Here is a 14,123-nt window from a genome sequence, read left to right as displayed (position 1 = left end):
TCACTGGCTCACATCACATTTATGGTCCTCTGTAGACACCTGTGTGCTCTGCCACAGGGTACTGAGATGAGGTGTGAAACTGCCAACTATCCCTCCTAACAACTTTCCAAAGTGGGCCTTAATCTACGCTTTTTTTGTGTTACTTAGAACACCCACAGACTCCCTTCGTATAATGATACTGCACAGCAACTGAGACGTATTCTAACATTCATCACATTTTCAAAATAAGGATTTTAAATCCCTCAAAAAAACTAAAATTTTAATGCACACTAAGAATATACCTGATTTTGCTTTTTTTACATTTTAAATTAGAATTAACCTGTATTTTTATTTTACTTTTTCGTTAAAAACACAGTGATTACTATGTGCTGGACATAAATACTGACAACTATTAATATTTAACTCATTGATTCCCCTATACAACATGAGGAAGGGGTTGTTATTATCCCCAGTTTCTAGGTGGGGAAACTGAGACCAGAGAGGTGAAGTTTCTGGCCCAAGGCCACACAAGCAGGTAATACGTCCGTGATGAACACTCGTGCGCACCCCGCTGTGCTGCATCTGATGTTCCGACCTCACGGCATCACAGGATGTTCAGTCTGGAGGGTCATTAAGACTATGTCCTTCTGCTCATTCACAGACCAGGACTCTCAGTGAGGTTCAGTGGCCGGGGGCAATTTGGGACAATTATCACAAGTACCTGAGTTAGTCAGACATGGGGAGAACCCCGCTCTCACATCTACAACTTCATTAGTAAACGTATTATTTCTGCATAGGTTCCGCTTCCATAAAATATACATAATATCCCCTACCTCATTATCTTTGTGACGTTTAGATTATGATTATGGTTTTTATGATGAAACCCAGCGTATGAAGGGTCTTGCACATAGCAGACACATTTTTTAAATGTTCTTTTTTCCTTCCTCTTCCTCCTTCCTTATATGCACACATACTATTGCTCGGTACTATACTTTAAAAGTACTTCTAGTGGACTGTTTCTTCATTATTTTACAAATGAAAAAAGCAAGGGTCGAGAGCTTCTGGGATCTGACACTAAAGCCCATGTTACTGACTACTATATTAAATGGTGCTTTTGATTTTTTAACTCACTGTTATTATAAAATATTTTACTAATGTATTTATGCAGGAGTCAACAATCTTCTTAAGTGTCAGATTTTAGGCTTTGCTGGCCACATGGTTTCTGTCACAACTACTAAACTCTGCCACTATAGCACGAAAGCTGGCACAGACAAAACATAAATGAATGGGTGTGGTTTTGTTCCAAAAACACGTTATTTACAGAAACAGGGAGCTGGTCAAATTTGGCCATGGGCCACAGTTTTCCAACCCCTGTAATTCATGGATCAAACTTAAGATTATACAAAAAGTCTTACTGTTTATGCAGAGACTGAAACACTAAAATTGAAAAATTACTATCATGCAGGCATTAAATGCTCTTTTCAATATGTATAAAGTATAACCTATTTTCTTTTCCAAATAATAAAGTATACAGGCTTGTACATATTCAATTGTCCTAATTAACTGATCCAAGTTTATATTAATGAACCAGAAAAATGTCAAAATACCTTAATAGATGGTAGAGAATATTCTGTGCACATACTGCAAAAGTATAATTATCAGTTGAAAATTTTAACTAAATACGACCCTGAAAGGGGCAGTTACTTATTCTTCATAAAATGAGTTTATTCCCCATTAAGTATCACTGATTTGTTCAAAACAGAGTTCATAATGACTAACTATGCAGAATCCTTCATTTCCAAGATTTACCATGTAACACAATACATTCTAGAAATTTCAGGGTATTAAAAACCTGCACACAAACAGACTGAATTTACGTATGACAAAGAAATGACAGAACTTCTAATTTTATTCCTCTTTAAAACAAAACAACCACAAACAAAAAAACCTGAAGTGCTGCCGGCTTCCTCAAAATCAATATTTCCAAGGTGCAGGACACCAGCTACTACCCGGAACAGATCAAGCTTTTCTTCATCATCCAAACCAATCTTTTTCATGGCTGTGCACATTCTAATAAAATCTCCATGGTCATCTAACAGAGGATCTTTCAAGGAACCTGCCTTAAGATACTACAAAACAAGAAGACCTCAATTAATTGTTCTTTATCATTATTTAAGTACATTAAAACCACTACACAAAGTCTACTAATGCGCTACATGATATGCAAAAATATGTCAATGGGAAAACTTTACTCTTCTAATGATTCAAAAACTAAATGAGCAAAGTGTACACAGAATCTCTCTGCATTACTTCTTTCAACTACCTGTGACTCTATAATTATCGCCATAAAAATCAGTCGAAAATGGAATGAGATGTTTTCCAATTAAATTACAATTTTAATTCTAATGCATTATAATGCTAAGGTATGTCAGATAAAAATCTAAACTGAGTGAAAAAGAAGGGAATATCAGTGGTTGAAAGGAATCAACGTGAATTCACAGGTCAAAAAGAACTAAGGTAAAAAATTATAATAAAAATTAAAATCTAACATTTAGCATTATACTCCTTTGGGTTAACTGCCATCAACTGCGCCGATATTCAGTAATAATAAACAGTGGACAGACTAATAACAATTTTTATGGCCAGAGAATCATTTTTCAGATATTCCTGTATAAGCATATATATGAGGTGAAGTGTATTAGTAAGCACTGTGCTTACTTAGAATTTATGCAATGACTCACATTTCAGAAAAAATAAAGAGAAAATTTGTTTTCTCTCCTAAAAGAATTTACATCTAAAATATTCATAGAACTTATTAGAAAACTCAGAAAAAGGAATAAGAAAGTTAGGCCTGCAGAAACCTTAGAAGTAGAAAAATAAAAGTTACTGGACAGAGAAAGATTGAACTAGGAATTTTCCAGAACTTGACAATGAATAGGTAAAATTAAACATTAAGTAACACAGCACCGGAATTAACTGCCCATTAAAGACACCTCTAGGAGATTTTTTTTCCCTCCCAGTTGCCAAATGCCTCCCAGCTAAAGTTGTGATTATCTTCCACAAAATTCTTTAAAATGCTTAATTATGCTTGAGTGAAATTTCTGGAAAATGTCTAGAGAAAGAAATTTAATTTTATTCTTAAAAGAAGCAAAGGAAATGATCACATGCAGCCAAAATTAACAGAAAACACAGATCATGCAGAATTTTTAGTCTTCCAACTGAATGGTTACTTCATTTAAAAACTTTCTAATCAAATGTTAAAAATACATTGCTATTATGGTAGACTAAAAATACTGCATTCTCCTAAAAATTGCACACAGCTTAGACACTCAAATGGAATTAGGCAAAGGATTCTAATTAGTCAAAATGATCACCTCATCCTCCTGATAAAGACATAAAAAGTAATTTAAACATATTAATCCATTATTCACTTATACGTTTTTATACATACACTCAACAATATGAATACAATACTTCACAAAGTATGCTGACTCTAGAATAGCAAAGAGTACATTTTCTTCTTAGCAGAATATAAAGAGTACATGTTACTCTTTGTGGAGAGTAAAAATCCAGTTTTCTTCCCTCTTTACTCAGTTTTTTCCATGTCAAAGATCAAATTTAGATATGTATCTTTTCCTTGGGGACAGCTGCGCTATCCCACTAGGTAATGTTTCCATTTTTTTAGTGGAAAGAATAAAATTTCTGTATCTTGATGATACCTCATAAAAAATAAAGGTTATCATGACAAAGGAAGATAGCATAACAAATTTTTTTTTTTAAGATTTTATTTATTTATTTGACAGAGATAGAGAGAGCCAGCAAGAGAGGGAACACAAGCAGGGGGAGTGGGAGAGAAAGAAGCAGGCTCCTAGCGGAGGAGCCTGATGTGGGGCTCGATCCCATAACGCTGGGATCACGCCCTGAGCCGAAGGCAGACGCTTAACCGCTATGCCACCCAGGCGCCCCAGCATAACAAATATTAAAGTGACTTCTTAAAGTTCCAACCATGAATATCACATAAACTAAAGTTTACGATTTATAATTTGGACATTTATGTCTAAAATGATAAACACTGGGCACCTGGGTAGCTCAGCTGGTTGAATATCTGACTCTCGATTTCAGCTCAGCTCACGATCTCAGGGTTTTGAGATCGAGCCCACAGCAGGCTGCACACTCAGTGTGGAGTCAGCTTGAGATTTTCTCTCTCTCCCTCTCTAGCCTTCCCTCCACTCTGTGCTCTCTCTCTCTCTCAAATAAATAAAATCTTTAAAAAATAAATAAAAGTTAAATGATAAATATCAACTTAAACAAAAATTAACTACTCATCTGCTTAGAATTCAAAATAATGGGAATTTTTATTTGTTTTCTGTTCTTTTCTAGGAACCTATTAGAGATATAATTCATCTCACTCATTTCGAAAGGAGTCAAAAGCATCTGATTCACATTTAAAACTGAGTATAATAAAAACTGTACAATTAAACACTTAATATAAAACGTTAAATAAAATAAAGACAAAATGAACTAGTCCCTATAATTAATCCTGACTCAGTATTTCATAATTTAACCTTTAGAACTTAATACCACTTATTACTTGAACATTACATATTAAAATTTATAAGAGTTATAGATTTTTAGATTAAGGGTTTAATGTTTTAAAAATAATAATAGTATAATTATATCTAATTACCCTTAGAAATATAATAATTTAGTAAAACCTATATATAAAACTTCCCATAGTATATTACAGAAATATAATGTTTTAAAGAGAAAACAACAATACAAAATATGCATTAGTTCACAAGAATGCTTACCCTGTTTAATATCTACTTCAAAGCACTTCAGCCTTAAAGTAGAAAATAAATTTTGGACATATTTTATACTTAATCCCAAGTGGGCAATGTGAAAGTAAGTTAAAAAATGTTAGCAGAGGGGTGCCTGGGTGGCACAGCGGTTAGGCGTCTGCCTTCGGCTCAGGGCGTGATCCCGGCGTTATAGGATCGAGCCCCACATCAGGCTCCTCTGCTATGAGCCTGCTTCTTCCTCTCCCACTCCCCCTGCTTGTGTTCCCTCTCTCACTGGCTGTCTCTATCTCTGTCAAATAAATAAATAAAATCTTTAAAAAAAAAAAAAAAAAATGTTAGCAGAGGATAATTCTTAGGAAATTTTAATACCCTCATGTGGGGGGAAAAAAACAGGAGAGCAGCGCGTGGAGGCCGAACCAAGAAGAACCAAAACTTGTAGCTACTGTAGATACCAACAGAGGCAAAAAGTACTATACTGTGAGAGAGACTTGGACAAGCACTTTGTTTTTAAAGTATAAGCCTAAAAGAAAGAAATATTACTTGGGCTCCAAAATAAAAAAATATATCTTTCAGTATGATTTTTTTGTATTAAAGATTGTAATTTAAAAAAATAGTCTACTATACCTCGGGACTTTTTCGGTTCTGTAAAATCTGTTTGTCAGTTTCTTTGTTAGCAAAGTATCTAGTGCAGCCTCGATTTAAATACTAGGAAAAAGAAATATAAATATAATAAATATGATCCACATGAAAATAATACAGAAGAAAACATAATTTATCAAACAGTGGTAACCAAAAAGAATTTTTAAATACAACCTGAATATCATTTAATTTCTCAATTACAACTGATAATGTCTATATATTATACACATTTTACTCCTACTAATCAAACCAAGGATGTTGAAAATCCTGATTTCTGAAAGCAGATTAAATTAAATGATTAACATTAAAATCAATACCATAAAGCATTCCTATTTTTAAAGGGCAGCAATTTTAAATCTCAATGTCAAATATCTCCTTAAAAATTTAGTCCATAAAATAAGTACTACAGATAAAATGAAAAACGTAGTCTCCAGTAAGGACCTACACATTGTGGTTTAATATTTCAAGTAATATTTTTAATGCTGAGTAATAGAAAAACATCCCTAAGTTTCTTAATTTCTGACTTTTATAATCAGTTCTTCAAAACGTGCCTTTCATATTTACTGACAGTTAACACTGACCATACATAAATTACAATACTTGCTTTATGAACCTTCATAGGTATCCAAATAACAATTTCAGCTTTCATCTCAATGATTTACTTTGCTGCCCAGAAGCCTTTTAAAGACTAAGCACTTTCAAAACATAGAACAAGGGAAGCAGTTGAGAAGAAAATAATTTATTAGTCCCAAAGAGAATCTATTACCCACATTTAAGGCGGGGGAGTGGGGTAGTCAGGAAGGAAATACACAGGAAACAAGATGGAAAATGTTTTTAAACATCTCAGCTTCTCTTAAATCAGGTCACTATGATCTCACTGTACCATGTCATGAACTCCAAGATAAAATATACCACACATCATATAAATGCTATGAAAAAATGTATACTACATTTCAATGATTTGGGACTAAATTAATATTTTAGATGATCAATACATTTATCTGTGTACCTCCATTACAATGAAATATTAAAATACAGATAAAACCAGAAAATGATATACAATGAGTTGTTCTTTCTACCTTAGAATCTTTAGGAAAAACAAAAAAAAACAGAAGAGAGGGGGAATTATACTGGTAAGCGATTTCAATCGACCATTTCAAAAAGGAGCTATTTTATTTAGTAAGATAATGGTAGCTTAATCATGAAGAGCCAAAACAAATGTTTTCCTTGCTAGCAAGGGTTTTATCTCCCCAAATACTTGGCTTTTGGATAGCTTAACGTAGTATTAAAGCCTAATACTTGTTTTTTCCAACCTCCCTGTAACTAGAAAACTATAACTATTCTTGTTATCCATTCTCATTCTATCCAAGCTTTATTTCTATTCAAGGTTATTTGCATGACTATAATAAATGCTCATAAAATATATGCTAAAATACTTGGGTATTTTAATAATGCAATCTTCTAAACCTTTTATTTTCTAAAGTACACGAGTAATTAATACAAATGTTTTCAAATAGATGTGTCCCTACAACTCTTTACATACCATTTTGGACAGAGTAGTGACAAAAAAAACTCTGGAAGTTCTCAACACTACTCTGGAATTCTTTGTCTTTATGACCTTACCTATGAGTTATAACTGGAGGCCTAAACTAAACTACAGAAAAACCTGATGAAATTATCAACACACTTTAAGTCACTTGAAGGCAGAATCATTTGGGGGAAGGGATATAAAGGTATGCATATGTACGCATGAGAGGAATAACCAAGACAGCAGATGTATTTGGGTGAAAGATAATAACGTTCCTCTAGTCTCCTCCTAACCACTACGACAACTCTGGTAAAAGAAATCATGGCTCCCAGTTCATAGTACAGAGGCAGGAAACTCTCTGACCTAATAAAGAATTTCAGTAACTACCTTCCTAGGATGGCTGCCACTGCGCCAGGAAAGGCTATACATTCTGAGACACACAAAAAATATGCTCCCAAGCCTCCAAACAGAAATACTAAATTAAGACAAGAATAGTCACATTACTTTATCATTAACTCAGAGCCAGTCACATGATAATTATTAAATTTCATATGATTCATGGTAACTTACACAACTTTTCTAAAAATCATCGTACAGAAATATCTCTTCTACTTTCATGAAGATAATGTGGGCAACTAACTTCAAATTCCAATTAATTAGCTGAGTTCTACAGAAGGTGGGACATTGCAGAAGTGTATAAACAGATGCAGTTATAAAGCATTTTAAAACAGCAGTTTTAAATTTTCCAAATACATATTAAAAGAAACTGATTGAAGTAATAAAAGCTAACTTGCAAACACACACACACACACACACACAGAACAATAATTAAATATAATATGTGTCTCAGTTCTCATGCGGAGGACTCCTGCCCCTTAAGAGGATTATCAGAATCACCTGGAGAACTTTATTCAAATTGCATTCCTTTACCCATTCCCATAATTCCTACATATTCCTCACAGGGACACTGTTTCCTAGATGTGAATTTATAAATCATGCACCATCCCCAGTCTGACCACTTCTTGAAACTCTATTGGCTTGTGATTCTTGGCACTCCTGATTTTGTTGTACTTATCACACATCTCCACTTGTGCTTTCTTTCTTGGGCAACTCTTCACAACTCATATTCTTCAACTCCAGAGTCTGGATCCTGGCACATGCTTTTTTCTACATTATACAATCTCTCAGGACAATCTTATCTACTTACTGTCAGAGTTTTAACTACCACCAGAGTACTGACATCTCCCAAACCTACCACTACAGCACCAACAATAATCTTCAGATTAGTATACCCAACCATCTTCTAATTCTCTCCCCTAAAATGATCCACAAGTTCCAAAACTAAACTCAATCTATATGCCACAAATCTTCCATGTGGCCCTCGTGTGGTATTTACATCCACCCAGTTACCCTACACAAATTTGAAAAATTATTCCAGACTTCTCCTTCTTCCTTCCATACTCAGTCTCCAAGTCGTATCAATTTTACCTCCTAATATTGTGGACATTCCATCCTCTGTAACCAAATTCAGGCACTAAGTAACTTACTTCAATGATAGCCATAGGTTTCCAACCCATCTACCCATAGTTGCACTTTCTATCCAGCCCTACCCTACCCCCTTCAAGACACCTTCCATTTTAAAGCCGGAGGTAAGCACAGACCTATTCAACTTTCTACTTAAATCCCTTCAATAGCTCCTTACTAACTACAGAAGACCAAACTTTCTAGCCTCGACTCTGACCATTTCCTGCCTTATTCTTTAAGCTGTTTCTTGCCTTTCTTTGTTCATCTTTTTGCATCTACTAGGAATATTCTTTGCATCTTTCCTTCTCTAGATAACACTTGAAAATCCTTCAGGATTTTGATCAAACATCAATTGTTCCTTGAAGTTTTTACAAAATCCCCAGCATCTGACGCATATCCCTTCCTTAAACTTTCAACCTATCAGTCAGGCTGTGTGTGTTTGTGCATTTCTGTGTGTGTGTGTATGTGTGTCCCACCAGATTCTAAGTTGCTCATGTGCAGGAACTGCTCATCTTTTTCATCTAGGCACAATGCCTAGGACCAAAAGGGCAAGCAATAAATATTTACTATTGAATTAAGGAAGACAATCATGGGTTCTTCATTAATTCAGTGGTGAAATCTTTTTTTTTAACAAATAAGTCAAAGATAACTTTAAAGCTAGCATTACAGAACTACTATAAATTTCTTACTGAGTTTAAATTCTGATTACATATCTCCTCATACAGTGTTGTATTATAAATTCAGCAGTAAATCTCAATAGAGACCTACGTTCTATCATGTTATACTGGATTTAATATTAGTTATATACAACTAGACATCAGAATCCACTAAAATAAGTTTTAGAATTGAAGGCAATTCAATTTGCAAAGTCTGTATGTAATTTCTTTTCATCCAACCTACCCGAAAATTATCTGGGGAGCTCAAATGAAGTTTTTCCCTAATATCTTCAGAAGCACCAGCACACAACCTATAAAAGATATGATAATTCCTTTCTTCTTTGCCTTGAACACAGATTCTAGATTTCTCCAGAAGATAATGTGAAACAAATCCTCCAACAACTGAACTCTGAAAAAAAAACAGAGAGAAAAATAAATTTTTGCATTTAAGGTCTGAAAGTACAACCTACCAATGTTGAATTATTTTTCTAATAAACATTTGTCTATATCAAAGAAGTTATAATAGTTATAGAGTAAAGGAAAAAAAAGAAGATAACTAAATAAATGTAAGCTTACAATATTTATGAGGGTTATTCTGAATATATATATTCTCCCAATTAGCTACAGTAACAGAGAGAAACTCAAATGGATTTACCATGAGTTCAAGTACAGCACCAATTCTATCAAGACCCTTGTGTTTTTTTCTTTCTCTTTTTTTTTAAAGTAGGCTCCATGCCCAGCAATGGAGCCCAATGTGGGCGTTGAATTCACAACCCTGAGATCCAGACCTGAACTGAGATCAAGAGTTGGACACTTGACCAAGCAATCCAGGGCGCCCCAAGACCCTTATGTTTTTCACAAACACTTCCCAAACATATCATCCCAAACTCACTCTCACCTTTTCATTGAAATGTATTTCTACAAATTTTCCAAATCTACTGCTATTATTGTTGCGAACAGTCTTTGCATTTCCAAAAGCTTCTAACAGTGGGTTAGCTATTGAAAAAGAAATAAAAATATTCCATCAAAAAATAGCATGAAGGGAAATTACAAAACAATATGCATAGTATGTTTCCTTATTAATATAGAAAAACGTTTTCAAAAATATTACCATGAAGGAATTCACATATAATGTCAAATCCCTCAAATAAATATTGACTACCACTATATTCAAGCCCTAGTAAAGTACAAAAGATGGGAAAATTACTCAAATTATGTAAAAAGAAAATGTAAATGGTATAGGAAAGACGAAATTTTAAAGTCATTAGGTTACAAAATTTAGAACTCAACTTTAAAAATTATTCCCTATAAATTGTAAAGGTTTCACAAGTACATCAGCCTTAAAGGAATAGTGATTATAATATAGAGAACAGCAAACCCCTAGTGAACAAAATACAAGAAGTTATTAGTTGACTTACTTTCCTAAAATATTTTATATATTAATAAATCCTCCAGATTTAATATTTTTCCATGTACACCCAACAAAATCATGTAAGTTTACAGAATTACTAAAAAAGATCCTCAGAACAACAGTTTTTAAAGTCCCAGCCTACAAGAGACTCATTTTATAACTAAAGACACCTGCAGATTGAAAGTGAAGGGGTGGAGAAACATTTATCACACAAACGGACATCAAAAGAAAGTCAGAGTAGCAATGCTTATATCGGACAAACTAGACTTTTTTGTTCTTGTATTGTTTTTATCCTACTGTGGTGACAGGGTGGTACTGGCCTCATGGAATGATTCTGAGTATGTTCCCTCTATTCCATTATTTTTAACACTTTAATAAAGACTGTCATTAATTATTTTTTTAATGTTTTGGTAGAATTCACCAGTGAAGACAATGTGGTCTTGGGCTTTTCTGTGCTGGGAGATTTTTGATTCCTAATTCAATTTCCATTCTTATTATTGGTCTAAGAAGATTTCCTAGATCTTGGATTCAAGATTCATGATTCAATTGTGGTAACTTCTGTATTTTTAAGAATTACCCTGTTTTTTTCCTAAGTTATCTGATTTGTTAGTATATAACTGTTTACAGTAATCTGTTATCACACTATGTATTTCTGTGGTTATCTGTCATACTGTTTTCTCTTCCATTTCTCATTTTGGTTTTCAAGCCTACTCCTTTTTTTCTTAATGTAGTTAAAGCACTGCCAACTTTTTTTTTTTTAACTGGTCATTACTTTCAATGTTATGATACTGCTTATTGTCTCTATTTATTTCTGATTCTTCTTTGTTGTCTCCTTCCTCTACTACATTTCAGCATTTCAGCTAAGTTTCTTCTTTTTCTAGGTCCTTGTGGTATAATGTTAAGTTATTTGAACTTTTTTTCTTAATACAAGAATTTATAGCATAAATTTCACTCTAACATCTGCTTTTACTGCATCCCATAGATTTTGGAATATTGTATTTTCTTTTTCTTTTGCTTTGAGACATATTTTGATTTACCATTTGATTTCTTGTTTGGTCCATTGCTTGTACAGTAGTGTGTTGTTTAATATTTACATATTAAATATGTAATATTTATACTGTAGATTTTCTGGCTTTGTTTTATCTCTAGTCTTGTACCATTGTGGTTGGAGAATATACTTGGTATGATTTCAGTCTTCCTAAATTTCTAATAATTGCCATGTCCCTTTCTATGTGATTTAGTCGGGGATTCTTCTGTGTGTACTTGAAGAAAATGTGTATTCTATTTTTCTTGGATGGCATGTTTTATATATATCTTTTAAAACCACGTATTCTGATGTATGCTTCAATAAAAAAATGTTCTTGTTGGGGAAAAAAAGAACAACTCTGAGGGTACTCATTTAAAATAAACCATATCAGAGAGGAGTGGATAGGGGGATGGGTAAAATAGGTGAAGGAGATTAAAGAGTACACTTATCATGACTGAGTAATGATGTATAGAATTGCTCAATCACTATATTGTACACCTGAAACTAATATAACACTATATGTTACTTACAGTGGAATTAAAACAAAATCTTAATATTTTTTAAATGAAAGTAAAAATAAACTCCCAATGAACCAAATGTAAAATTTTAATTGTTTTTATCTTACAATCACATACACACACCACATGACTAAAAAAGGTTTATCAGAATCTATTGTTTTGTTTTGTGTTGTGTTGTTTTTAAGTAGACTCCACACACCCAGTGTGGAGCCCAATGCAGAACCTGAACTTACAACCCTGAGATCAGACCTGAGTGGAGATCAAGAGTCAATCACAACCAACTAAGCCACCTAGGCACCCCATTAGAGTCTGTTCTTACACTCACCAGTCTCAACTATAAACACGCCAGACTAGTGCCAGTATTACATATTCTCCATCTGCAACCTCATAAATTGCTTCACAATGTTTATTACTAGAATTTTTCTTATGAAATCTTTTAAAGTCCATCTCTCTTATTCTATCCACAGTAGAAAGCTTAACAATTATCCAAACCCTTTCAAAGATAACTCTCCAGTTGTTTCACTTGCCAAAAGAAGTAAGAAAATATTAAAACTGAAAGAAAAATTTGCATATATACCTAACCTTTCTGATGGGTAAGAAAACTGAGGCCCAACAAAGTCAACTGACTTGTGAAAAGCCACATGACTAGTTACTGGCAAAAGGGGGACCCTTAATAGGTCTCCCCAACTCCTTTACTGCTGATCTACTAGTTTTTGCTGAAATATTTAATATTTTATTAAGTAAAATATCCAAACTTAGGATAACAGCCTATCAGAAAATTATGGTAATGCTATTGATACAGTCATTCTAAAACCAACAACCAATCTTCAATTAAAGACAGCATCAAATGATTTCTATGTTCTGCTGATTAACATCTACTATCCTCTAGGAAGGAGCTGCAGAAACATTTGGAATAATACTTTCCAACTTTCCTCAACTACAGCATGTTATATATACATACACCATATTCTCACAGAAGAAACCAGGTTTATATCCAATTTGCAAGTGACTTTTGCACCTCAAGTAAACAAATCAGAATACTAATTCATATTTTATTGAATTAACCCATAATTTGTTCTTTTTTATTTATTTATTCAATTTTAAAGGGTGATTCCCTCATTAAAGTGAGGTACTTTACTGTGAATAAAGCATTACTTATGAGATCTTCACACCTGGCTGTGTTACAATACAGTGTTACAGTGCAAACTGTAAATAAAACTGTAAAATTATTTATATCAAGAAACATGAAAAACTTTATTGATGGAAACTTTATAAAAATGTTTATTAGAGTGTTTATGTTCATCTACATGTATATTTCACATAATTGTGAAAAAATGTGATAACATTTGCTAGTTATGATTTACCAAAATGCATGAACACAGAAAGACCTTAATAAATTTCTATTCAACGAAATTTTTCTTTAAAATAGTAAAAGTGTTAAAATATGTTCTTAGTATAGCACATAGTTAAGATGCCTGAATTTATTATATCCCACTTCCAGAACTGATGAGCCACATGCTCTTCAGCAGGCCACTTAAAGTCTTTTTACCTCAGTTTTTAATCTGTAAAGTAGGGATAAAATAGTACCTACCTCAATCTATGGGGATTTAAATTACAAACAGATATTCAGCAATCACACAATGCATAATACATCTCACACATGTTAATTTCATCATCATTATGAGAAGAAAGAGAGATAATCTGATCTGGAACCTCAGGAACTAGAACCCTCCTCCCCCATCTGATGAGAAGTCAGAGACAATTTTGACAATTTGACGATTTGACACAGTCCCGCTTTGGCTCTCACGCTTGCAGTCCATGGGTAGGTTTTACCTTCTCCCCTTTCCCCTGTCTCTGGCTTGCCTACAGGGCAACCACATATGCAGTCATTGCCCCAGCCCACCCAGAGCTTTTGCTCACTTCCTTGTGTTACAGATTTGCAGCTTTATCTTGAACGCAACATGAAGCTATTAAAAGACTGAAAGCAAAAGAGATCATCCCGACTTCCACACAGAGAACAAATTACAGGGAAACAAGAA

General features: G+C 33.7%; 1 protein-coding gene across 11 annotated transcripts in view; it reads right to left on the bottom strand.

The window, feature by feature from the left end:
• MYO6 (myosin VI) overlaps positions 1–14,123 on the bottom strand; it is a 138,400-nt gene that overhangs the window by 51,641 nt on the left and 72,636 nt on the right. For all 11 annotated transcript variants that reach the window (XM_057303875.1, XM_044387105.3, XM_044387107.3 and 8 more), the window contains 4 exons: positions 10,027–10,124; positions 9,373–9,537; positions 5,406–5,486; positions 1,928–2,108 (listed from right to left, as the gene is read on the bottom strand). In XM_057303875.1, the coding sequence (XP_057159858.1) occupies positions 1,928–2,108; positions 5,406–5,486; positions 9,373–9,537; positions 10,027–10,124 (525 nt within the window). The remainder of the gene's footprint in view (positions 1–1,927; positions 2,109–5,405; positions 5,487–9,372; positions 9,538–10,026; positions 10,125–14,123) is intronic.

Source organism: Ursus arctos, unplaced genomic scaffold (assembly GCF_023065955.2).
Source record: "Ursus arctos isolate Adak ecotype North America unplaced genomic scaffold, UrsArc2.0 scaffold_29, whole genome shotgun sequence".
NCBI lineage: Eukaryota > Metazoa > Chordata > Mammalia > Carnivora > Ursidae > Ursus > Ursus arctos.
This window is presented reverse-complemented; position numbering and strand designations above follow the sequence as displayed.